Source organism: Acanthochromis polyacanthus, chromosome 2, assembly GCF_021347895.1.
Source record: "Acanthochromis polyacanthus isolate Apoly-LR-REF ecotype Palm Island chromosome 2, KAUST_Apoly_ChrSc, whole genome shotgun sequence".
Lineage (NCBI taxonomy): Eukaryota > Metazoa > Chordata > Actinopteri > Pomacentridae > Acanthochromis > Acanthochromis polyacanthus.
This window is the reverse complement of record NC_067114.1, coordinates 37,520,414-37,546,080: the sequence shown is the minus strand read 5'-3', so window position 1 is coordinate 37,546,080 and position 25,667 is coordinate 37,520,414. Positions and strand designations below refer to the sequence as shown.

Sequence of the window (25,667 nt, the reverse complement as noted above, 5' to 3'; positions counted from 1 at the left end):
AATTATAACCCCCCTACAAGTAGAATTCTGCATACATTTCTACCTCAAAGTTTCTATTGACTGTCAGTATACTTGAGTAAAAGCAGCAAAACCACAGTGTAAAAAAACACTGAAAGTAAAAGTCCTGCATTTAAATATTTACTTAAATTTACAAACAAAAGTACTATCAAAATGAATTTTAAGCAGTAAACATTTTACTTATTTTAAGAAGAAACAATCAAATGGTTAAAGTAAGTAAATAACTAAAGATGTCAAATAAATGACAGTGAATTCACAGCTTGAGGACATTAAGATGAAATAAAGCACTTCAAGTGAGCATATAATTTATAGTTTATTTATTGAAACTAAAAAAAAAAAAAAAGAACAAGCAGGTAATGATGTGACTCAAGCAAACAGAGGTACAGATAAAAAAATCATACATTTGAAAAGGTCACTTTTTATTATAAAACCCCAAAGCTGAATAACAGAGCCCTCACACACTCACTCCGGTTTAACGCTACACTACGGCCATCCACAGCCAGCAGTTTGTCGAACCGCCGTAAAATTAGTGTTTGGAGAATAAAACAGCAAAGCCTCGTCCCTTAACAGCACCTGGTTTGTGTCTACAGGTCGTCTTCACTGCTGATAAATCACTCGTTTATTTATTCATTTATTTTTTTTAAAACCACGCACTGTTTGCTAGTCTCCTCACGTGTGCGTATCGACATGACACAAAAACAACCCCGAACATTCACAAAAACACGGCGACAGAACAAAAATATGCTTTCATATCTATTATTTCTCTCAAGCGTCATAAACGGTGAATCTCTCTGTACACGATTCAAAGCCGATGATAAAAATAATACTATGAGCTGAAGTGTTTCTTTGTTGTGGAAACTTTATTATTATTGGCCCCGTGCTTCTGCAACAATTTAAACATCAGTAAAAGGTACAAAGATTGTTATCGATCACTCCTAATCGACCCTGCGACTGATGCAGAATGGATTCGTACTACAGGAAGCAAGTGCGGCTTCAGTCGGGATAATTAAGCTTTTTGGTCCACAGTCGATGCACTGGACAGTAAATAAACACGACAGTCCACTTTAAACTGCTCCTGCTTACATTTAGATGGAGCTACTACACAGCGAGCACCCTGAGCCCTGCCTAAAGACTCACATTTGGAGACATTTCAAGCTCATTTCTGTTATTTCTCTGGTCTTTGGTGAGACTGAACTGCATTTCTAACGTGTGAACTCCGGAGAAAGTGCTCAGAGCTGCAAAATGCAACCTGGGGCTCGTGAAGTCACCTCAAAGACACATTTTGCAGCTCTAAGTACTACAATGCAGAGGTGCAGATAAAAGCTTTGTTCTCTTAGTCGCTCTGCTGCTGCACGGAGACAAACGAGGGGACCTGAAAATGGAAAAGGCAGGAGAGGGATGGAAAAAGGAGCAAAGCAAAGCCGGCTAGGAGACCTGAGGACGTCTCGCACAGTGTCGAAGCATTGAGATGAGGCGGAAAGAGAGAGAAAAGTGTGAAAAGGATCTGGAAAAACGTCTCCCTCTTTTCTTCTTTTTTTTTTTTGCAGGTCGGGGAGACTCTCAGCTCGTCTTGTCTCTGCTTCATCATTGTCGAACCTCCACGTAATTGGCGGGGAAAAGGCCGTAGGCACCTCTGCAGACGCCTCGCCACCAGCCCTCGTCGATCATCTCGATGTTGGTGATGATGTCGTCAGGGTCGAAGGAGATCTCGTCGTCGCCGGCTGGAGAAAGAAAACAGATAAATGAGAAAAGAGCTGCAGAGGGTAAAGTGATCTCACCCTTTTCTGATAGTTTATAGGCTGATAATCGCAAGAAAACACTGCAGACTAACTGATAATCCTGTGGACATCTGTAAACATAGAAAACTTTAACCTGCTGCCCATTTCAGTCCATAAACGGCTGCCATCACTCATCATTCCCATACATATGAGCAGGTCCTCCACATAACCTCAGTATTCTGTTATCACCCATGTAAAGGTGGAAGAGGTGCAACTTTGCGCTTTAAATACAGGAAGAAAAGTCCACATTTAGAGGCTGGAGAGGTTTGATGGGGGTACAAATCAGCCGACTTCTAGCCAAGAGACTAGACTTCCATCTTGGATCATAATCAGTGTCATTTTTACTGAAGTCTCCTTTACTTGTGTTTTTACTCAGTGACTGGTTCAGTTTAGGCACCAAAACATTTATTTACACCACTTCAAAAAGTCCCTGATGTTACTTTCTGTTCATCAGGGATCAGAATAAAAGACAATGGCCATTTAACGGATGATTATGTTCAAATTAGGCGGTTACACAAAGATCTCGGAGAGAATTTTTGGATTTGTATTCACTCTGTTTTTTAAATGCGTCACAAACATCGTCTCACACACACCAGCTGCTCATGTGGATCAGAAGGATTGTAAAACATAATGCAAAGTGACACAAACGCAGTTGTCCAAAAATTCTCATCATGACCTTTACGAAGCTCTGCAGCTTTTTAATTCTTCATTTTAGCACATTCATGACGAGAAATTATCCTTTTTTGTTCTTCAATGCTTCACTTCTCGTCCAAGTTTTGACTGACTGTTGAAAGTCTTTTTCTGACATGACTCCAGGACTGAACTAACCCCCCATCTACCAATGATGATAAATTCTGTGAAGATTTAGAAAAAATAGTGAAAGCAATGCCCCTTAAATCTGAAATAATTATAATGGGTGATTACAACATGGATTGGTTCGACATAAAGAAAAAGAAAAAATTAAAAAATGTGATGACTAAATACGATTTTACACAAGTAGTAAAAGGAGCAACAAGAATCGCTAAGACAAGTAAAACACAAATTGATTTAATTTTCACAAATAAAGAGGAGCGCATTCAAAAATCATACAACTTCCTAACAGGATTGTCTGACCATAACATGACTCTTATAGTAAGAAAATTATCCAAGAAACGCTTTGCTAAATTTGAGAAATCTAAAGTTAGCGCAATAATTATTCCCAAAAAGGATATCCCAAAATTAGATAATGAGTTACAAAAAATAAATTGGGAAAGCCTAGTGTGGGACGATGTGGATAGTAGCTGCAGGCAAATTATGAATAAAACAAAGTGTTGTAGGTAGGTTTCTAAAGAAGTGCAAAAATGGTAAACAGAAAATACTACCCTGGATTAGTGAATCTATTAAAAAATTAATGAAACAAAGAGACCAAGCCTTAAAAAAGGCAATCAAAAGTAAACTCTATACTGACAGGATTATATACAAAAGTCTCAGAAATCGTGTGCTTAAAGACATGAGAGTCGCCAAAAGTAATTTTTATGTTTCCACAATCACGCAGGCTCGAGGAAATCCATGCATGATGTGGAGAACAATAAATAATATTGTCAAACCAAAAGGAAAGCAAGTGAATATGTATGAACTTAAAATTGGAGATGAGCTTGTAAATAATAGTACACAGATAGCACAGGTATTTAATAATTATTTTGTTTCATCCGTTGAGGAATTGGCTAACTCCCATGACTTGAGGGTAGACTATCAGCAATTAAAAAATGAAAATAGTAATAGGTTTTTACTTGAAGAAGTAACTGAATCAGAGGTGCTGAGAGTGATAGAAACAATTAATAATAGCCATGCTAAAGATCTTTTTAATATTGACGCTTCACTTCTTAAGAGGAATAAAGAAATATTGGTAAAAAAAAAAAAATTTTGGGAAAATTTTGGAGTTGTGGTCATTTTACTGGGCCGGCCCACTTGAGATCAAATTTAACTATGTGGCTCCTGAACTGAAGAGTTTGACAGCCCTGCTCCACACGCTAGACGTGGAAAACAAACCAACAAACCACTAAGCACAAGGGAACAACTCCTCACCACTGGTTCAGACATTTGGATGACACCTGGGTAAAAATCAGAACCCAAGAAGTAGAACTTTGACAGAACAGATGAACTCTGTGAAAGGAACAAGACGGAAGACCTTGACTTGGAAATTCACAGAAACAGCAACTGTTTGATTCCCACAAGCTGGAAGTTATCAAAAACCTTACAGCAGCACATTTAGAATCTTCCTTTGAACACAGAAGGGAAAAGAAAAGCACTTCAAAGCGGTGGCTATACCAACTGGACCTTTGTGAAATCAGCAAAAACGTGGAAAAAACTGCAAACATCTTGGTGCACTCAGACAAACAACCTGACCAATGACGAGCAGTTCAAAGCAGCGTGGAGGGCACAGACCTATAGACAGCGTTCAACACAGCCAGAGCCTCAAGACAAGACTCAGCAGTTTACAGGGATCTAAAGGATGAGGGACCTTTGAGGACAGACAGATGGTTTCAGAGGAGCTGCCCTAAATCACTTACCAGCTACTTAAAATGCAGTCCTGACTTCACTCCACAGGCAGTTTCTCCACCAGACTCACTCTGTCCTGTGAGAATAAATACCTGGAACCAAACTTCATTCAAAGCTGCCGGTCTCACCTGCTTGGTAGTCGTACAGAGCTACAGCTGTCACCCCGAGGTCCTCGCCATACTCGTACTGCTGCCCATCTGCAACAAAATACAGTCTTAATGAGTAAAAAGTGACTACAAAGTCACTCTAGTTGCCCTCATTTATCTCCACACACAGGTTTCTGAAACTCAACGTTTAATCTTTTTTGTTAAATTTTGTATTTTATTACCCCTTCTCACAGTGTGTTTGTGTATTTTCATGTTGTAATGTCCTGCCTGATGGACCAAAGACACATTCCCACCTTTGTAGTGAATAAAGTTGTTTTCTAAAGTTGATGTTTTTCTCTAACTGGTTGACAAACTTCTTAGAACACATCTGCACCTGATCTTCTGTCTGAGGTGTAAATGTGAAATAGTCCAGAGCTGATGAAGAGTTTTACCTGCTGCTGCTGCTGCATTGTCGTCAGGGGTTTGGTAGAGTTCCTCCTCCTGTGTATATTGGCTCTGTGGCTCTGACTCGTACAGTTGGTCTCCGTTCTCCGCAGCGTCGTTGGCAACGTCCTCGACATTCTAACAAGATACATGTAATCTGTCAGTAAAGGCTGCAACTCTCACGCTTGAAATAGGGTTTTAAAAATGGAAAGACAGACGATCCAAGTTCAGAAAGTGTTGTGTTTTTACATAAATTTGTTCAGGGTTTGTGTGTATTACTAGTGTAGTCGACTATTTCCAATACCACATCAACATTTAATCTAGCGGTCTACCAATTATCAGACCTGAGTTTTAGCATTTAACTAATCATCTATTTATTTAAAAATGTGCCACTTTGGCTCTGATGTAGTTGCCTCTTTTAAGCTGCCTACAGCACATGGTCATTTAAACAAGTTAAGCAGAAGTTTTGTGTTGGAGTTTCACTTATTCCAAATTCTGACTCCAAGATTGTCATTTTTACTGCATCAGCTGCAGAAAACAGTGATGAGTTGACCCCTAAATGCAGCCACTGTTCAACTCCTGCTCATCTACATGCTCCACTGTAAAATTAAAAAATGTATACTGTAATTTGCAAATATCTTTATTCTCCTTTAACATGGATGCAGGCTGTCATCTCTGTTTACTTGATCATTGCATTGACTGCTGTTTATTCAGCTGCACTAGGTATTAGGATTTGGGATCTATTTTATGTCAACAATTCTGCTTATTAATTCTCCATGTTATTGATTCTGTGAGTTGCGTTGTTGTAGTTTAACAGTCACAGGAGACATTTTCCTTCACTCAGTACTTTTACTACCACAGTACATCTTTCTGATTACAATAGCATTCACTGTGAATAAAATGTCAGTACAGGACTTTTACAGTGCGGCATTAGCAGTGAATAAAGTCATGCAGATAATATATTACATACTTTTTGTTTTTGATAAATTCCATTGACTGTTAGACAATTACACAGTTTGGGAAGTTTACCTGCTAATTAAGCAACTTAACAGAGTAGACTGACTGAGAATATTGCAAGACTCATTATTTATGAAGACAAATGCATGAGGAGAATAAAGACACGCCTGCATTCAGCTCACATGACTAATGGTGCAGATGGGTAGTGGTCGATGTGCCGTAATGTGTCTGCAGCGTACCGTTGATGAACTGGCATGAATGAAATTTGTTTAGGAACTGATGAGCACAATCAAGTTTAAACTTTCTTAACGATTCCTTTGGTTAAGTTGAAACCAGTTCTTGATGCTAATATTTATCCATTAATACCTGCAGATAACTTACCACTGTAAGGTTGATAATCATCATCGTAATTGATCTGACATCACAAAACTGATGTAAAATTGTATTTATGTTCAGGTAATGAGGTGCTGAACTCTCCATTGCAGTCAGTGTGAAAAACAGATGCTGTTACTGACCTGGTAGTCTGAAGCTGCTGCTGCTGCTGCTGGCTGCACTGGTGGGGTGGGGCTGGGGGTGGGGCTGGGGCTGGCAGCCGGGGCAGGAGAAGGGGCTTTGGGGGTCTCTTCGATCTTGCGTCGAGCCTCCTCCTGCTCCTGCTTCTCTTTGGCCTGTCGACGCGCTCGCTCCTCCTCGGCCCTCTTCCGGTCCTCCTCCTCCTTCTGCTTGGCGATGTTCTCGAAGCGAGCCTTGATGCTTCCTGTGCTGCTGCCGGCTGACGAATAAAAACATGAAGTCAGGTCACATGTGGCCTAAAATTCGGATGAGAATGATGAATGCTCACCAGCCTCCACAGGTTTGGTTTTCTGGTAAGATGATGTCGGCTTCTCCACATCGTCAAACGTGCCCGCGCTCTGTAAGACAACACAGATTCAGATGGAAGACAGAACCGTCAATACGTAACTAAGCACCACAAAATCACTCAGATGCACTGTGCAATAAAAAAGTTCAGAGATTGTTCCTGTTGCCGTTGCACAGTGAACACTGGTGAACGTGTGATTTCTTCACCACATTTTGTGCATACCAACATTGTATATCAGTAACTTTGTGTCTTCTCTCTCTTATGTTTGTGTTTTGTCGTCTGTGTTGGTATCTCTGGTTGTGGAACTAAACATCTCTGATCTACAGTTACCAGCCTCACTGACCTCCAAGCTCTTTATTGTTCTCTTTATTCATTGTTTACCTGTTTTCTATCTTCTATCCTGTTCTCTCTGGCCTTTACTCTCACCCCAACCAGGTGAGGCAGACGGCCGCCCTCCCTGAGCCTGATTCTACTGGGAGTTTCTCTCTGGTAAAGAAATGATTCCCCCCCCCCACACACTGTTGCCAAGTGCTTGGGCAAATAGAAACGGTAGGGTTGTTGAGTTTCTCTGTATGATTTTGTAGGGTCTTCATCTTACTTTGTAAGGTGCATTGTGATTTTTGGAAGTTAAATATGGTGCAGGAGTCTGTTGGAAACTTGAGATAATGTATGCTGTAAATTGGCGCTATATAAATAAAACAACTTTGCATTAAAGAATTTACATCTGTCAGTTGCTAACCTGGATGTTCCAACCTATTTGTTGTTTACTTTCAGATTAACATTACTGGGCACCGTAAAATCATCCTATCAGGGTCAGACTGTTGAAATTCAAGTTAAAGGGTCACGTTTTGACACAGCCGAGGACATTCAGCCGTAATCACAGATGCTACTTGACACATTGACACTATAGTAGCATTACAAGTGTTGCAGGAACATTTAGAGATGTGTGTCACTGCACATGGAAACTGCTTCAACAGAGAAGGCAGGCAATTATGAATCAGGTTTTGCTTTTAAAAAACGCAGTCTCAGAAGTTTTTGATCGTACCTTGAACTCTGCTTACCTTATCCATGCGGTCGTTCTGGACACCAAATTTCCCTCCAAATCCTTTTGAATAATCTGGTAACAGACAGGAGAGAAGTGTCATTTTCTGTTTAAAGAAGCCACCGCAGTCAACCTCATCAGAACCAGCCCAGACCAAAAATAAGCACCAACAAGGAAGACTGGCCCAAAAAACAATCGCTGGTCTGCAGGTTCAGATGAAGCAGACTGTGGTTGGACGAGTTCAGAACAGAAAGAGAGCTGGAATCAAAGGACGGGCTGCTGAGCTCATGCAAACCTGTAAAGAGGAGGAACAAAAAATAAATAAAACAGACAGGAGGAGGACTGAAAGGAGAGTCTTTACATAAGCTCGAGCAGCCATCTCGGCTTATTCTCTGCGCTGAAGATCAGCCGTGTCTCTGCAGCAGGAGGCTCCATGAAACGCAACGTCATGCACAAAATGAATGGATGGATGCAAAAGCAAACAAACAGCATCGTGGCAGAGCAAAGGGAGGTGAGCGGGGAGGTGAAGGCCGAGGTGATAAAACTATCAGTGATGACTATTGGTACATAAACACGTCGCATTAGACTATGAGTCTACTTGTACTGTATAGTAGGGCTCATGCAATAAGAGGAGTTTTTTTCTACTTGTTTCGAGGGATAGTTTTATTAAACTGTATGCTCATTGACATCACCTGGCCCAGAGTGAAGCTGTTTTGTTTGAGGCGGAGAGGGAGATGGACAAGCGTTTCATTCCAAGTGCTGCTAAAAAATAAAATGGCTAAAGACTCGGTAGAAACCTGCCACACCTGAGCAGCACAGCTCTGAATGATGACATCTAAACTGGATTTTTCTCCAAAAGTCAGTTCACACAACAGAAAATTAATGCAGCCAAACAGACAGTTTTTTAAAAGTATGTCACCAAGACTCTAAGGTCTGTCAACTGTTTTAGGGGCCGTTTTTATCATGCAGACTTCTGTTGTAAGTCACTTTAAAGAAAAGTACCAAAACCATAAAGTAGAAATACTCCATTATAAGTAAGAGTCCAGCATTGAAGTTTTTACTTTAGTACAGAAATACAGGGTGACACACAATACGGGAACTTTTTAACAATCCAATAAAACCAAAAGTCATGGAAGAAAAATATTTTATTCATAGTAATTGAAACCTTAAAACATGCCATTTAAGAAACAATGATGGAATTTTCATTTTTTTAAAATTACTTCCTGCGTCCTCCTGTACGAATGCATTCTTGAAATCTGCTGTTGAGATTCCTCATTGACCGCTGCAACATCTCAGCTTGGATACTGTGAATTTCATCCTGAATTCTCTGTTTTAACTCATCCAGAGTTCTTGGTCGAGTTGTGTACACTTTACTCTTGAGATAGTCCCAGGTAGATTTCGAGAATGCATTGGTACAGGAGGACGCCATCTGCAGGAAGTCATTTTTTTTTAAAAATGAAAATTCCATCATTGTTTCTTAAATGGCATGTTTTAAGGTTTCAATTACTATGAATACAATATTTTTCTTCCATCACTCTTGGTTTTAGTAAAAGGAAAAGTATTCCTTCTGTAAAATAATGTATACTATTGGATTCTAGCTACAGATGCATTAATGTGTTTATCTTTTTAATCCTAACCCATCCACTGCTTGTGAATCTTCCCACAAGGTTCAATAAAGTTTTATTTGAATCTACAACATTTCATCATAATTTGTTTGTTGATTATATTTGGTATTACTAAAGAAAAAGTAACCAAAGTTATTCAGTAAAGTTGTGGTGCAAAAAGGAGAATATTTCCTCCTAGAATGGTGTAGAGTAGAAGTATAAAATTTCAGAAATATTGAAAGTATAACAATCTCAAAATTGTTCTGAACTATGGTACTAGTAAATGTACTTTCCATCGCTGTCAAAACTTGAAAATTTAACCAAAACTATCTGGATGGCTAAACATCACGAGATTTTTTTAATTGTGGAGGAACTGACAGAAGTTATTTATAATCATATAAGATTGCTAATAGTTAAATATTTTTATTGCAGTTTGTCAAAAAATCCCATGAAACAACCAAAACTAGCAATTTATATGATATTTATATGTACAGGCTGTAAAAAAATGTGAAATATCTACAGCCTGTGAAGCCACTCATTTTTACCTACCATTGCTAACACTTGTTTGCAAAAAAATGGTAGATGTAGGTTTCAGGTTTTTTTTTTTTTTTTTTTTAAACAATCGACAAAATTCGTCTTTTTTCTGTTTTTATGATTCGTGGCATTGTGTCATACTGCAAAAGAAGACCGTTTTGTGTTCTTTCCATTTCTAGTCATGGTTATGCTGTTCCCTTAGAGGTGCATCACTTTACATTGTAGTGAAAAATGAGCCCACAGTGAGTAAAAATGTTCCAGGAGCGAAAAAAAAAAAACTGTCAGAAACAGCTTGGAGTTCAGAAAATATTCAACTGCACTGTTTCTTGCACTGAGAAACACACTTTATATTGTTGGTTTTCATGGGATTTGTTGACAATAAAATAAAACTTCAGCCACATCATTCATGTTAGTGCTGCAGAAGTGTGAGGGGCTTTAACAGGGCCGGGGGTCCGTCGCTTAAATAAAGAAGCTGTTACTGAGGAGGACGATGCCAAAGAAGCTCGGTAGGGGAAGGAGTATTTATCTGGGAAAGTGAAGGTGAGGGCCAAGAGGGGTTTGATAAAGGGGGGAGGCGGGGGAGTGTTTGATAAGGAGGGGGGAGGAAAGTGTTCAGGGGGGTTTCTGTGCCTTTCTGGGACTCGTGCTTGGCCAGGCGCTCCTTGTGCTCATAGCCCAGAGCACACTGGTCCTGCTTCTCCACCTCTACCCCATACTGCCCTCCAAACCCCCGCTTATAGTCTGCAACACAGCACACACACACACACACGTGGACACACAAACACCGCACACATTACAAACCCACACAGAATATACACAGAAAAAACACACAAAGAGACATAAAGCGCCCAGCAGGCCACATGCTCAGTGATGTGAAGCAGACGTGTTACGGTCTTAGAGGAAATCTCGTCAGGTCTACACACTAACGCTCCTCTGTAGCAGGTTTCTAAAAATATTTGTGACATTTACTGACTTTATGCTTTAATGTGAGCTGGCAAACACCTTGTGTGCCATGAAAATGCCAACTTACATAGGTTTTTGTAGGAGCGAGCTGCGTGTATAAATGCAGAACTCCAGATCAAATGAGGCTGTGAACACTGAGAACTCAAAACTAAGGCTCTATAATTCTATTGTTTTCAAGCCTTTTATTTATAATATAATGTTGGGAGTGTGTTGCCTTATTGTATTTTTTTTCCTTTCACCTATAAAGCACTTCGTCTTACATTTTATTCGCATAGAAAAGTGCTTTATAAATAAACACTTACTGATCGATATGAGGTGTAGTAATGTAAACTCAGTTTAAAGGATTTCAAGACTACAGTATAGCATCATCACTGCTGCTATCATTGAATATTTCCATGAAAATGAAGGTCATCTGTGCAGGGTGACGTTAACTGTTTTTATTCTGACATTTCTGCGACAAAAAAGGCTGTCATATTTTTAGCTGAAGGGGGGACATACAATTAAACCAGTTAGTGAAGAACATAAGTCACATAATCGGTGGTGTTAAACTGAGAATTGTTGTAAAGGGGCTCTTAATTAGTTCATATCTGCTCTGGCTACTATAATTCAAGCTTAATTTCAGTTTTGGCATCTCCAAAAGACAGTGGCTCTATTGTTACAAGTGAGTGTTGTGTTGAGGTGGACCAGTGGAATAGTTCATCGATATGCTCTCATTAAACTTAATTCTCAATGATCAAACAATCTGCAGTGTTGCATAAGGAGAGAAGTGATCAATAATATTCCAGGATTAATCCATTATTTTTGGCAGCGGGAGAAACAGACTACTTGTGAACACGCCACATTTTCAAAACTTTTCTGCCAAACCTGAGACTGCTAAGTAATTTTTTGACATTTGCTAAACGTGGACTCAGATTTGGCTCCTAATTAGACGACATCATGTCAATAAGTTCTTGGTGTGCTTGCACTTTGTTCAAACTAATGGACAAGTCATGTTTATATGTTGCCAACAGCTGATTTCATATCACAGCTCAAAAACCAACATGACAATCTAAAACAGCAATGATTCTATATGCTACCAATAATGGCTTGTTATTTTGGTTTATTACTTATTTAGGACAATAAAGCTGCAGGAGCACACTTAGGCTCCGTGGCTCATCTAGAGCAGGGGTATCAAACATACGACCCGCAGGCCAAAACGGGCTGTTGAAATTGCACTTAAAAAAACTTTTTAATTTGTTCATAAGGTTTTGCAAACAGATAATTCATTAAATGCAAATATTTTCAGACTGTACTTTTTTGCTATAAAACAAAGGGAAATATTTGGAGTTATTTACAGGTTATTATGCTGTGATTTTACTTGTTCGGCCCATTTGAGATCATATTGGGCTGAATGTGGCCCCAGAACTAAGACGAGTTTGACCCTCCTGATCTAGAGATTGAGAGAAGCATCCAATCAACTGACTGAAAAGTAGGATGATTTCAGTCAAGCAAGATTTTCTTGTTCATTACAGCTGCAGCTACAAATACAGCTGCATAGAGAAGTGAAATGACGGGAGCTCTGGTCATTTTTACTCCTGTTACTGATTCACTGCATGATTTGGCTTTGATTGTTAGAAAGTTACAGATCAACACCAGCCACAGTTTAACCTGAATCCCATTTAGTTTTGACCCACTGGGTGCCATTAAATCCTGCAAACTGCTGCACTTTCTATGAGAGAGCATCAGCTACAGGCCTGACTTGCAGATAGAAATCTGAGCTGTGGTTTCACTTCCTCTTGAGCTTTTTTTCTTTGCATATAGATTGAGGAAGCTGTCGACCTTTTAGAGCCCACACAGTAGCCACAATGAAACCACATCAAAGCCGACGCTGAGGAGGAAGGAAGGAGGGTTTTACATTGAAACACACTCAGAGCAAATGACTTTGAAAGGTTTGGTGGAAATAAACCTGGTTCAAAGTTCTAGCAAAAGTGTACAATGTGACAGATTTTAATCTTTATGTAGGAAACGATTATATTATGTTGTTCAATTTTCTAACAGAGGAAACAAACAAATTGAAAAAGCACATACAAAATTTATAGTGTCTATGAAGTTTCTATAAATGTCCTGGAATATTTCTAAAGACTGTAAACTACCAACCATTAGCTCTGGATCATATTTGCTTTGGCATCATTGTCTGGATCAACAACCAGCAGTACACCTGAATACTATTCACTGGCTGTGGACAGTTTTATGTCAGTATTTTAAAGATGCTTGAACTTCGTGTTCGTCACCTAAACCCCACAGAAACCACATCAGTACCTTTCTGAGACTCGTGCAGCTGCAGTTTCTCCTGGTGGTCCCATCCCAGCGCCGATTTATCCTGTCTGTCCGTCTGCACGCCGAACTTTCCTCCGAAGCCCTTCACATAGTCTGTATGAAGCAAAGACACAGAAGCAGACACTGAAACATCATAACTGAAACTAAACTTCATTTTCTGTCATATTATAGTTACATTGTAAAGGACAGATACTGTGGTGTAGGATGTTTTTGTTGATAAAACTGAATCTTAAAAAAAATAAAATCACCCAGAAACTGCTTGGAGTTCAGAGGGTTAATGTGCCTGAAAGCGCATTTCAATTTAGATTACTTTCTGTTTAAATGAAGAGAATGAAATAACAGTGTGGAATTTTAAATTGTTATGATGGAAAACATTTTAGTTCTTGTGTCAATAAACTGATTTTAGATAAAATAACATGATCTAAATGTCTGTTGCCTGATAAACTACAGTCCTTTATCACACTGAGACAAACAGTACCCGCCATGACCTCTGCACTATTTCCAAACTACTGCAGGAAAAATGGTTTTAATCAATCTCTACCAGCTGGCAAAACTGTGTTCTTTCTCAGTTTGTTCAACCATAACAATCTGCTAAATCTACAGTAAATGTGTCATTAAATTCTTATTAAATTGTTTCTCACAGTTGGTCCACGTCACACTAAAGCTCATTTCATCATGTTAAGTTTTTCATTTCCAGAGCTGACCTGCTGTGACTGATTCATGAAAAACAACTTTTCCATCATTTCAGTGACTGAGGCAGCAGCTTAATACAAATCTTCATTAACACAAGTAACCGGGAGCTTCTCTGCCTCGAGCTGTTTGAACAGCGGTGCATTAAAATGGCTGATCCCGTTATCACAGCTCACATCACGTATGCAAACCGAGGCAGCAAACACATCAAGGTGCATTGTGGGGAAATCTTAAGGTCACTCATACCTTCCTTCATCTGTAAGCTGCAGTAAAACCTACAGAGGAGTGTCAGGCAGGAAGCTACAGGTTAAACTATGAGTCCAGACGAGTCAGAACAGACATGAGGGTGTGACTCACTGAGGCCCTGCAGACACACAAAACTACTGACAACACCGCGGCAGCTATTAGAGCTTTCACTGACTTTCTGACAACCCAAAACCTCATCAAACCGAAAACGTGAGTTTTTTTCAGCTGTGGGTCAGCGTAACCCAAAGATATCAGAAAGCCTGGATCAGTTGAAACTTTGAACACACGCTACAGTATATGTGAAGTTATTTATATTGAGTGCTGTAGTTTTTGTCTGCTTTGTAATCCTCAAGCACACTGGGCTGCATGTGTTGCATAAAACGTGCCACATACAGTATATAAAGTATTACTATGACGAGAACAAACTCCAAGGTTGTTCCTCCATCACTAAACAGCCGTGAAACAGCAAAACATGTCAACATGAAGTGGGAAAATAGTGGTCATCTGAATTTTGTGTTTTCGTTTACATAAATAAAAACATTTCCACCTTAAGCTGGTGTAGAGAAATAGGAAAATTTATCAGAATGCAGAAAATTAAATGTTTGATAGTGAAAATATACTCCCATGCTATGTAGGAACCAGAGTTTTTCAAAGGATATAAATATATCAACAGTGTTTATACAATAGTGGTATTACCACAGTCAAATAGCCCTTAGATAGAAGATAAAAATGAAGTAAGGATATTATCATTATTATTATGAAAACAATAACACACAGATAGTGGAACAGAAATATCAAGCTTATAGATACAGGTGAGTCAACGTATCTCTCCATTAATGAAAAACAAATAGAAAAGGCCCTCGAATTGGGTTTGGTGTTGGATTTTGTATTACTGTTTCTTTTCACTGCAATTGCAAAATGGAAAATTTACAAATATCAGTTATTGGTTGATCCTAAAACCCACATTAGCAATTTAGAGTTCTTCCTGCTTTCTCGTCAGTTATATTTGAAGATATAGTGAGCAAAGCTTCTGTTGACAACACGATCAGCTGTCAAAGTTTGCGTCTTCAAGTGATTCAAATGTAACCGTGTTGAATTAATGGTGAAACTGGTTCTTTGTCGCATTCTACTGACCTTTCTGAGACTCGTGCCTCTCTGTTTTGCCCTGGTACTCAAAGCCCACGGCACTCTTGTCCACCTTGTCGGTCTCGACACCAAACTTGCCGCCGAAGCCTTTGGCGTAATCTGCCAATGACCAAGACAGAAGGAGGGGAAGGAAAACACAAAGTTAGAACAGGAAGAGGAGTTTTGTACCACCATCTTCTGAGTTTCTCTCCAAAGATGCTGCTTTTGTTTGTGGAGTTTGACTCCTGGAACATGTTGTTAATCTTGTTCTATATAAAAGTTTTATTAGAAAAAATAAATAAATAAAGACATTCTGAGAGAGCAGAGTTTAAAAGTTCAACAAAAAGATGAGTGAAGTTCATTCCATTTCAAATCATCAAATTTTTATAAAAAATGCTGCTAGACTATTTCTGCTAGGCCACGTCTGTTTATAAAATTAAATATGGATATTTAAAAAGATATATGCTAAATTTTAGCTAGATATATCAAACACTTCAGGAGACAAATATTGTTTATTTTCCGTCGAATCATTTTCAGCACATTTCTTTGTGCACTGAAATTCGAACAACATATCAGGAACAATAAAAGTCGAAAAATTTTACTGTTATTTCTCATCATGTCCTTGACTCACAATCTGCAATATATTGGAAAAGTATATCAAATAATCTCTGATTATGGGTGAGCTGAAGTATGAAAACAAATAAAGCCGTCATGTCCAGGGTTCTCACCAGGATTTTTTTTACAGTGTAACGGTAGGTCCTCCCGCACGCACACGTGCGCGTGCAATAGCCTTCATTAAATCTCGCGAGCGGCCGGCCCAGATGTCAGTCAATGAGCGTCACGCAGATGCTCCAAATGCTCGTGATTTAGGTCACTATTGACCATACATGGCATCACGGAAACAACCAAGACATGCTAATTGTAACCCCGAGATTGGAAGCGATTCTTAATTTTAGACGGGAACGGGCCAATCGACAGGAAAGTACAGCTGAAGTGGGGAGACATAATTAACCTAGATAGGCACCCAGTCGATAAAAACAAACTCACATGGCGTTATCTGTCAAAATAACAGCGTAGCGGCCCTTATCACAGCGTAATCTTTTAAACTGACACCGTAACGGCCCGTTACGCTGAAATGCGCTGGCGAGAACCCTGATGTCTCATCTCTGAGCTCAAATTAAAAATATCAATAGTGCAGAAGCTAGTGAGTGATACTTTTTGAACTATTTATAGTTGCACATCACAATAAAACTAAATATATAGATACTTTTAAATACGAAATGGTCACAAAAATTAAAAGTTACTTTTGTTTAACCTTCATAACTGATTGAGCAAGTATGCTAAGTGGTATCACAAAAACAAAAAAAGATAGAGTAAGCAAAGTGGAGTCTAGAGTCTTAAAATTATTTGGTATGACTGAGTAAAGTTATTTTTGAATACTGACACTGTTGGATTAGGTTATCTAGCTATGGTACAGCTAAAATTGCAAATTAAAAGCTTTTATCTTTAATAGTTCTTTAAAATATCGTCTCACAAACGCAGCCTTTAATGTCAACGGGCAGAAAACGTGCTTGAAGCAGTTCTACTGGCATTAAAAAGTCAGTTATTGATTAATGTTTAATATCACAGGTACTATTTTAAATATACATAGCTGATAATAAAAAAAGTATCAAGCAAACTGGAGACGGTCGAGTATAAGGCCACTGATAATCTGAAACAGAATAAACCTTTAGCAAGCTGGAGAAAATCCACCTTTACAGAACTGTGCCTGTTCAAAATAAAATGAAAAAACATCCCACACCAGCTGGGTGACATCTAACCATACACCAGGTACAGACTACAAGTCAGAACCAATCACCTGAAACCTGAGATAAGGATGGAGCAGTTAAAGGAACATTTCAGAAAGGAAACTGTCCTCTGCTTACAAAATGTGCTGCGGTGTGTGAGATATCTGACAAACACCATCACCAGGATGTGTTATTTGACTCTGGGGAAAAACATCACACAAGCAACTGAGGAGTAAAAGAAGAAGCCATTGTTTGCAGGTGAAGGCAGAGGAATGAAGGAAGAAATGCAAAATAACATGATTTGTCAGGACCTGCGTGAGGCTACACGACACCCCATCATATACAAACGTACACTACAGAAAAAAAATAAAAAATTTGGGGTCACTTAGAAATATCGTTACTTTGAAAGAAAAGCTTTTTTTTTTCATGAAGATGACATCAAATTAACCAGAAATACAGTCTAGACATTGTTAACATTGTAAATGACTATTCTAGCTGGAAACGGCTGATTTTTAATGGAATCTCTCCATAGGGGTACAGAGGAACATTTCCAGCAACCATCACTCCTGTGTTCTAATGGAACATTGTGTTAGCTAATGGTGTTGGAAGGCTAATTGGTGATTAGAAAACCCTTGTGCAGTTACATTAGCACATAGCAGAATAATAGTGCGAGTTTTCATGGAAAACAAGAAATTGCCTGGGTGACCCTAAACTTTTGAACGGTAGCGGGTGTGTTAGTGTGTATCCACATTCTCTCCACGTTCCTCCGGGTTAGTGGAAAAGCCGCATGGCATCAGGAAATCTCGACAAACCTTTCTGGGACTCGTGTTTCTCGGTTTTGCCCTGGTAATCGAAGCCCACTGCGCTCTGGTCGACACGATCTGCCTGCACGCCGTATCGACCGCCAAACCCAGTGGCGTAGTCTACACAGCAAAGCAAGGTGGGGGCAAGGGTCAAAGGTCAGGGTGAAGCAGCATGGCAGCAGTGGTCACGGAGAAGCCCAATTCCAAACTCCGCTGTAATACGTACGCACTGATACCAACACTGACAAAAACATTTACTATCACACAGTTACTCTAAGTAGAAGCACTTAAGATTGCAGCCGTGTTTCCAAAATGTGTTTTTCACTCTCATTTAGAAGAGTCACATTCAAAAAAGTTGATTTAAATGGAAGAAATCCTCATTTTTTAAAAAATTCCTGTCATATTTCTCAGTAGTTCTTGCGATGGAAACACCAGTTGACAAAGTTCTATTTTCACAAATCATCACGTGAAGGCCGGTCTTGCCTCTCTGTCTAAAATAACTAGCTTCAAATTATTGATTATGCTGCAATTATTAGCTTTTCATGTCTATTTTGAATTACTTTAGGTGAATAAGGCTAACAGGCAGAGTGCAGTTAATCTATGATAACCTGCTGATTGTTTTTTAACTTTGTGACCAAGTGATCAGCTGAAGAACAGGATTTTCTTTGGTTTATTGCAACCCTCTTAATCATTGAAGGGTTACTTACTGCTGAATTTGACTTTTTCCTCTTGCATTGAGCACTGCTGAGTTTTGATTCACTGTCATTTACTTCATGTTGAATGCAAGGAAGTCTTGCAACCTTTTTCTAAGAGGAATTAATGAGCTTCATGGGAGACAAAAACATAATCGTGTGATAAACTATCCTTGTTTCTAGAGACTCTGGACAACATGAAACATGGTCGACACCAGCTGACATAAGAGTTACAACTTGACCAGGCAAAAAAATTCCAGAAGACTTTTTCCAATTTTCCTTTCGTAGACAAACACTTAATTCTAAATTTCATACTCTTTTCTTTTAACTTGATTACGGACTGCTGCTGCAATTACAAACTACGAACATTTTCATGCAGTTTCCATACTTCAGGTACACATAACTCTGACCATCGCAGTGCAAAATGAGTTGTCCTCTCTAAACCATTTAAGCTTGTTTATTCTTGTTCAAGACACTGTGACGTAACTACATAGAGGACTGCGGGTCAGAATGGTCAGAAAAGCTTACATACTGCTAAATCTAATTGGATGTAGTAGGAAATCCTGGTACTTTTGGTATACGGCATTTGATAAACGATGTACTGGGACACGCTAAATATTTTTCTGACACACTATATAGTATAGAAGCATGAATAATTGGAATGTACATGGGATACTTTGTTATTCTGATGACACGACGCAGCCTCATTTATTTGCCTCAAAGCAGGTCATTTTACAACTTTCAAAAGCTTTCTTCAATCTGACTTATCATATGGAAACACGGCTTGTGTGGTGCAGCAAAGATGTTTGTTAAATAGAGACATGACTGAGTAACCGCTGGAATTGGGCAAATATTCAGGACTTTGGGCAGGATGAAGGCAAAACAAAGAGGGCAACAGCATGGAGTCATGAGAATGCAGCCTCTAAACACGAGAAGCTAAGAAGCCGGAGGAGACTCCCGGAGGACCAGGTTCCTGCTCATACTGCATACAGCGCAGGCTGTCAGTATTACGTGTACTTCTGACTTCAAATGTTACTGTGACTACAAGGACTAAGCCTTAAATAGTAGCCCGAATGATTCTGTATTGCAAAAGCTATGTAGCACAGAAGTAGATGCCAGGGGAATGCAGAACATTACCTCTGGCAGGGGCGAGTCTTTTTATCTGAGCATTCCAAGCACAGATATGTGTCATATATTCGAAACGTGCAGAAAGTTTTGAACGTGAGCTGTGAAAGATTGAATAATTAAATTTAACTAATCCATCGCTGCTTTACAGACAGATTACTGACCCAAACAAGACACAAAATGACAAAAGCTGATGTATAAATATTTTTAAATAGTATTCCAGAATGTACGAGAGCCTTACTGCACTACATTCATTTATATTTTGAATTGACATAAAAAAAAAAAATCCACCATAAATTGATACAGAAAAATTGCCAGAATGCAGAAAATTAACTATTTGATGCTCAAACTATACTAAATAGGAACACTGTCTTCTCCACGGTAAGAACGGGAAATAATTTTATTGAGCATTTACCTAATACTAGTTTTAACACAGTTAAATACTTCTCTAAAGATAAAAGATCAAATCCATGTACACCCCCTGTCAAAAGTTGAGACGGGTTCTTATTCAAATGAATGAGAACCCGTCTCAAACCTTTTGACAGGGGGTGTACGTCCATGGCTGCACTTTAAGATTTTAGACAAATATCCAATTGCACTATTTCAATGAAAGATGACACATATGTGCATCTTTACTCCTGTTTATCAATTTGTATACAAGCTGAAACTAAAAGGTACACCTTAAAATGTGTAATTCACTGAGAAAATCTTTCAGTGCACCTCCATAAAAGTTAGACACATGAATGCTACGAATGTAAAAAGTGAGTATGAAGCTGAACAACATGCCACTGTCATAACACAACCTGCACATATTTCCCCAAAACGTCCATTAGCGCAGCTGGCTCCTGGTGAAGCAGAGCAGCTGATCAAAACAACCGGAGTGAATGTAGTGAAACTGGATATGAGCCAAGTGCTCATCAAACTGTCTGTGACTCAAAAATGTCTCTCCTATAGGCAACACTGCTAACAAAACCTAATCAGCTGATGAAAGGGGTAAAGACAAATGGTGAATTTAGGGGTTCATCACTAATGTGTCCACTGAGCAGAAATTTATTTCCCTGTTTTGGACGCAGCTGCATATTTCTTGAGTTTTTGTTTTCACTGTGGGTGATGTGAGGAAGACGTGCAACAAGACAACAAGTTACGACATCACCTTTCTGCGAGGCGTGTTTCTCTGTCTTCCCGGCATATTCAAATCCAACGGCTGACTGCAAAAAGAGATGGAAGCAAAACAATTATTCTGTGTTTGAAGACACTTCAGAATTTAGAAAAACAAGGCTTCTGGAATAGTCCGGCACTGCTTTTTGTTTTGTACTAATGGAACAAAAGGCTGCCATGCTGAACAACGGAGACAAAACTGAAATCTTGCTTTTTGTTATTTATGCAAAATGTCATCTGGAACGACACAGCATGTTTCTTTCTGAAATATTAGTCAGCGACATTTGTTGTTTTACGTCTGTTTTATGCAGATGAGTGAGACATTGCTGAAAAAAAGACAGAAAAGAAGCTGCTAAAGAGAAGATTCTTGTTTTCTATGTAGGTGTCTGTTTTTTGGCACAAATATTTATGGTTTGGACTTTTTCTCTGATTCTAAAATTTTTTTTGCTGCCAAATTTTTAGCAATGTGGAGTTGTCAGTTTAGGGTTGGCAGCAGCTTATCAGTCCAGTTTAACTGTGGACGTTGCAGTGCACATGCAGATTGGTTTTGCATTAATACAAACTGTATGTGGTATTACGGAGTTTGACTTTTTCCTCTCATGTGGAATACTGGTAATTTCTGATTTATTGGTTTTTGTTTTACACTGGACCCCTGGAAGACTTACATTTGCACTGTGGAAGCTGACGTGGATGCAAATGACTGAATATATCAATATTCCTTCAAGAATTCTGAGAAAAAAAATGCTGTTTAGTTTGCCTTTAAAAACGCTTTAACATATGTTTAATGTTAAATGTACAGTACGTTTTTAATGTGAAACTTTGAAGGACTAGCTGTGCTTTAGGGCACTTCTAATGGAGAGTCTAATAAACAAACATGGTGATTTTTGTTTTATGAATGATCCTTTCACCACTTTCAGCTAAATGTTTATCGAAACTGCAGTGCACAGTACTGCAATGTGTCTTGACTTCAGCTCAGCAAATAAACCCCCCCCCCCCCCCCCCCAAAAAAAACATCAAACACTCAGCTGTGTGTCATTTCCCTGAAATGAATGAGATGTTGTTGCACAGTGGAGTGGTGGGCAGCCACAGGAAATACCTGATCAACGCGGTCAGCCTGCACTCCAAACTTCCCTCCGAAGCCTTTGGAGGTGTCGGTCTGGGAGCAGTGCTTGGACAACTTGCTCTGGTAGTCATGACCCACGGCCGACTGTAAACACACAGCACGGATACTTTAAAACACGCACACGTAATCTTCACAACTCAAAACAGTTGCAAAACAGGCACCCGTATGCTGAGAATTCAGGGGAAAAAATGGGCAACAACATTATCTGGGGAGGGGAGGATCACTGAAAAGAGCAGCAAAGCTGGAAACACAGCCAGCAGTTTGAGGTGGTGACGTCTGACTCATCACAGATGCACAGTGTGGTGTAAACAGTGCTCGGTCATCACATTCACGCTGCAGCGACCACACAGCCCAGAGCCAGAGAGGTGTGGACGGACAGAGCTGCCTGCCAGGAAGGATTATCAAGTGTGAAACGGCCACAACTGACTCAGCCTGTTCACACACACACTGAAACCAGCATTAGAGAAACTGCTGCCAAGGCTCAGAGGATTTTGACGTCATTTAAAATTTGTTAAAATGTTTTGGATTTTCAGTGGAGGCTCCCTCTGTAAATAGATTTGTTGCTACAGCAAACCAGGATGCAGTGAGCTGGTTGGTATTTAGTTTCAGCAGCAGGAAGATCAGTAACTACAGGAACAACTAGTTTCCCCCAGCCACAGAAGAAAAAGTACAAGAAACAACAACAAACAGAACGACATGGCAGATTTTTGTAGTACAGGACAAATACTCTGAGTTCATTACGACGCTGTGCAGACTGATCTGTGCTTTGCTGTGCAATCAGAGCTAAAGTGTTTATGTAGGAAACCAAAGGGATAAATAAAACTCTTTATTAAACTAAGGATGACAAAATGATTTGCTGCTGGACATGAAAACCAGAATACAATGAAATACTTGACTGAGAAGTTCAGTCACAGTAAAAAAAAATCGTTTCTATCGCAAACAAACAAAACTTTGTTCTTGTTAAAATCACAATTCTGCAGTAAAAGCATAACCTTGAACTAGATAACGAGATATAACATTTTTAAAATACTTGTAACTTCCATTTGCTTTATCAGCACAAAATTAATGAAAGAAACATTCATCAAAGTATAAAAAATGCAACCAATTGTCTTAAGATTTTTAAGTGAAAAAAAACTAATTCCTATACATCTTATCGTTTTAGGACATTTGAAACACTGATTAAAAATATTGAATCTTAGTTTAGATTAAGCCTTTATTTTTGATTTGGACATCTTAAGACTTTACAACGACTTAAGGGAGAATGATTAGTTGATAAACTGATTAACAGAAAAATAATCTGAAACAATTTTTGTGACCGATTCATTGTTTTTGTCATTTTTCCAAGTCACAAAATTGAAAAATTCAACACATTAACACAGTCCAACATCTAACAGCTAAATGTGACCGTGAGTAGTGCGGTTCATATCATGCAACACAAACTTGTCATGTGACCACATTCAGAGCAATTATATAAGAAGACAGAATGATGTCCACTGAGTTCTTCATGTGTTACTGACTAATCAGTTATTGATGGTTAAGGCTGCTGTTTATCGGTTAAGAAAACTGTTCAAGTTTTGCCCCCTTGGCTCTCCCGGTCTCTTACTTTGTCCATGCGATCCTGCTGCACTCCAAACTTTCCTCCATATCCGTGGGAGGCCTTGGTCATCGTCTCCATCTCCTTCTGCTTCAAGTTGGTGTGTTCGCACGACACCGTGTCACGCAGCTGGTTGATACTACACCAAAGGAGGACATGATTAGAGTGACATTCTTATACTGCCTTTAATATAAGTGGAAAAAAGATGCTTCCTCACTTTATGTGCCCCTGATGTCCTGAGCCGGCCACCGTCTTGGCCCCCCAGCGCTGCTCCTTCTCTGACACATCATTCTGGAAATACACAGAGTAAATAATGACAAGGTAAGTGAAGGATAAAGGATGTTTAAGAGGAGTGTGGAGAACTAAAGGAGGAATAAAAGGAGAAGGAAATGAATGAAGGTACCTCAAAATCAGGGTCAGTTTCCCAGTCGTCGTCGTTGGTGTCGTCACAACTCACACTGACCGTCCGTCCTGCTGCTGCCTTCCACATCTTTACTGAGCTTAGACCACACACTCTGAAACACAATTAAAGCTTTGTTTTAGATCTGTTGTTGCATATATGTAGAAAGAAGTAAGGCCTTTATGGACAGAGCTGAAAAATGCAAAAAAAAAATACAATGAAAAGCTCAGGAAACTACCACGTCAGTGGAACTGTGTTTAGACAATTTACGGCACAGTTTTGTCCCAGTGGTCAATAAAAATGAGATAATTAATCATGTATTCAAGTGTGGGAAATTATTTCTCATTAGCAAGTAATCCTGTCAGTCATTTTTCCTTCAAAACTGATAACAAAACAGGTTCCAGCATCTCCAGTTCTCTGCTTTGTATAATTGCAAGGTGAATATCTGCAGATTTTGCACTGTCCGTCTGACAAAACACTTGAGAAATTAGACTCAGCTGTACTCTCATGATGCTGTGATAGATAGTTATTTACTAGAACCGTAATAATTACTCCTATACATTGTCACCATGAAGTGAACCCATCTAGTAAGATTCTTAAGAAAGAAGTGGAAATATCCAGTCTTCATTTCTTACAAACAAGAAACATGACACTTCAGCAGTCCGAGCTAATCAAATGTCTATCTTGCAATGTCATTGTTTTTTAGGACAAAAATCACTTCTTGCACCATCATTCCATGCTCGAGAGCTAAATGATATATCAGTGCACACTATTGTAAAATAGTTGGCTAATATTAGCCAACTATGTTTAATTAAAAGATATTACACCACATATCTAACCAAGAAAATGATCAGCATAATTGACGATGACAGAAATACAGCCAGTGTCGGGCATCTGGAACAAAAGCTCTCTGTGCCAGTTCCTGCCTCAGCACCATGTGGGAGATCAGCATCTGTGTTCAATCAGAGGCTGCAGGAGACGTGGCTCCATTCATCTCGGGAAGCTCCAGACCAGGAAGAAGCAGCAGCCTGAAAACTTCATGTAGGTTACATGATAGGACTATCTCCACCAGAATAACCACACCCACCATCTGACTGTTCTGACCAGGCCTGTGAGAGGGGGAGTCCACTCAGGTGTGACTGTGACGTGAAAATGTATTCAAGATAACAGGGAGCAGCTGGCGTTGTTAATCTATTTCCGTACAGCCCGCTGAAAACAGATAATGTCGTTTAGCTTGCTTCAATTAAAGCAGAAAAGGCCACATGCGCCTGGACAAACAGATGAATGTTTTAGCATGCAAACAGTTAATTATACAACCGTGTCAGCGTGGCGTGTTTTAATTAAGATTTCTAGCATCAACAGGCTGAAAAAAACTCAAACCCCTCGTTAATGGTTAACAGCACTAATGTAGATTCAATGTTAAGTGACCAGCAGCAGTAAAATAGCATAAATAAATCTAAAATACGGGTACAGAGTTGGCAGCGTCAGTCGGTCTCTGGTATTTCCTGTTCCAGTTAGCTAGCCAGCTAGCAGGCTAAAGCTAGCATGACTTCTGGAATGATTACCTGGCTCAGCGCGAGCCTGGCCGCTGGCGGGCATTTTAGGTGTTAAATGCTCACCGACAAAGGTAGCTTGGACTCGGCTGAACTCTCTAAAGCCTCCCCGATGGACGCGGTCCGCTCACAGCCGCAGCTTTGATGGAGAAACTGTGTCGGGATCCGCTGGTTCTCCCTCCGCAGCTCTTCCGGCTCTCCCTGTATCCCGACCCTTCCAGCGGCTACGTCA

At 39.5% G+C, this 25,667-nt stretch overlaps 1 protein-coding gene across 6 annotated transcripts; it reads right to left on the bottom strand.

Annotated features, from left to right (window-relative positions):
• Positions 1 to 312: 312 nt before the first annotated feature.
• LOC110958201 (src substrate protein p85) lies at positions 313 to 25,667 on the bottom strand. Of its 6 annotated transcripts, none has more exons than XM_051937704.1 (16): positions 25,448 to 25,667; positions 23,886 to 23,997; positions 23,700 to 23,773; positions 23,492 to 23,621; positions 21,862 to 21,972; positions 20,761 to 20,815; positions 17,800 to 17,910; positions 15,210 to 15,320; positions 13,122 to 13,232; positions 10,491 to 10,601; positions 7,742 to 7,797; positions 6,663 to 6,732; positions 6,337 to 6,593; positions 4,874 to 5,002; positions 4,463 to 4,535; positions 313 to 1,739 (listed from the first exon to the last, which is right to left on the bottom strand). In XM_051937704.1, exons 2-16 carry the CDS (start codon positions 23,970 to 23,972, stop codon positions 1,603 to 1,605), a joined length of 1,623 nt encoding a protein of 540 aa, XP_051793664.1. In that variant the 5' UTR covers positions 23,973 to 23,997; positions 25,448 to 25,667; the 3' UTR covers positions 313 to 1,602. The 6 variants fall into 6 exon arrangements, with proteins under 6 accessions (XP_051793664.1, XP_051793659.1, XP_051793667.1 ...); XM_051937699.1 differs by having other exon boundaries at positions 25,502 to 25,666; XM_051937707.1 differs by having other exon boundaries at positions 4,463 to 4,531; positions 4,873 to 5,002; positions 25,502 to 25,665.

What these genes read in the sequence shown, in the direction of transcription:
- LOC110958201 (XM_051937704.1), bottom strand. Translation starts at nt 23,972, where the DNA reads ATGTGGAAGGCAGCAGCAGGACGGACGGTCAGTGTGAGTTGTGACGAC. An exon ending in GAAACACGAGTCCCAGAAAG is followed by an intron (nt 15,321 to 17,799) that starts GTTTGTCGAGAT and finishes GGTCATTGGCAG; the next exon opens with ATTACGCCAAAGGCTTCGGC. An exon ending in AACCAAACCTGTGGAGGCTG is followed by an intron (nt 6,594 to 6,662) that starts GTGAGCATTCAT and finishes TTTATTCGTCAG; the next exon opens with CCGGCAGCAGCACAGGAAGC.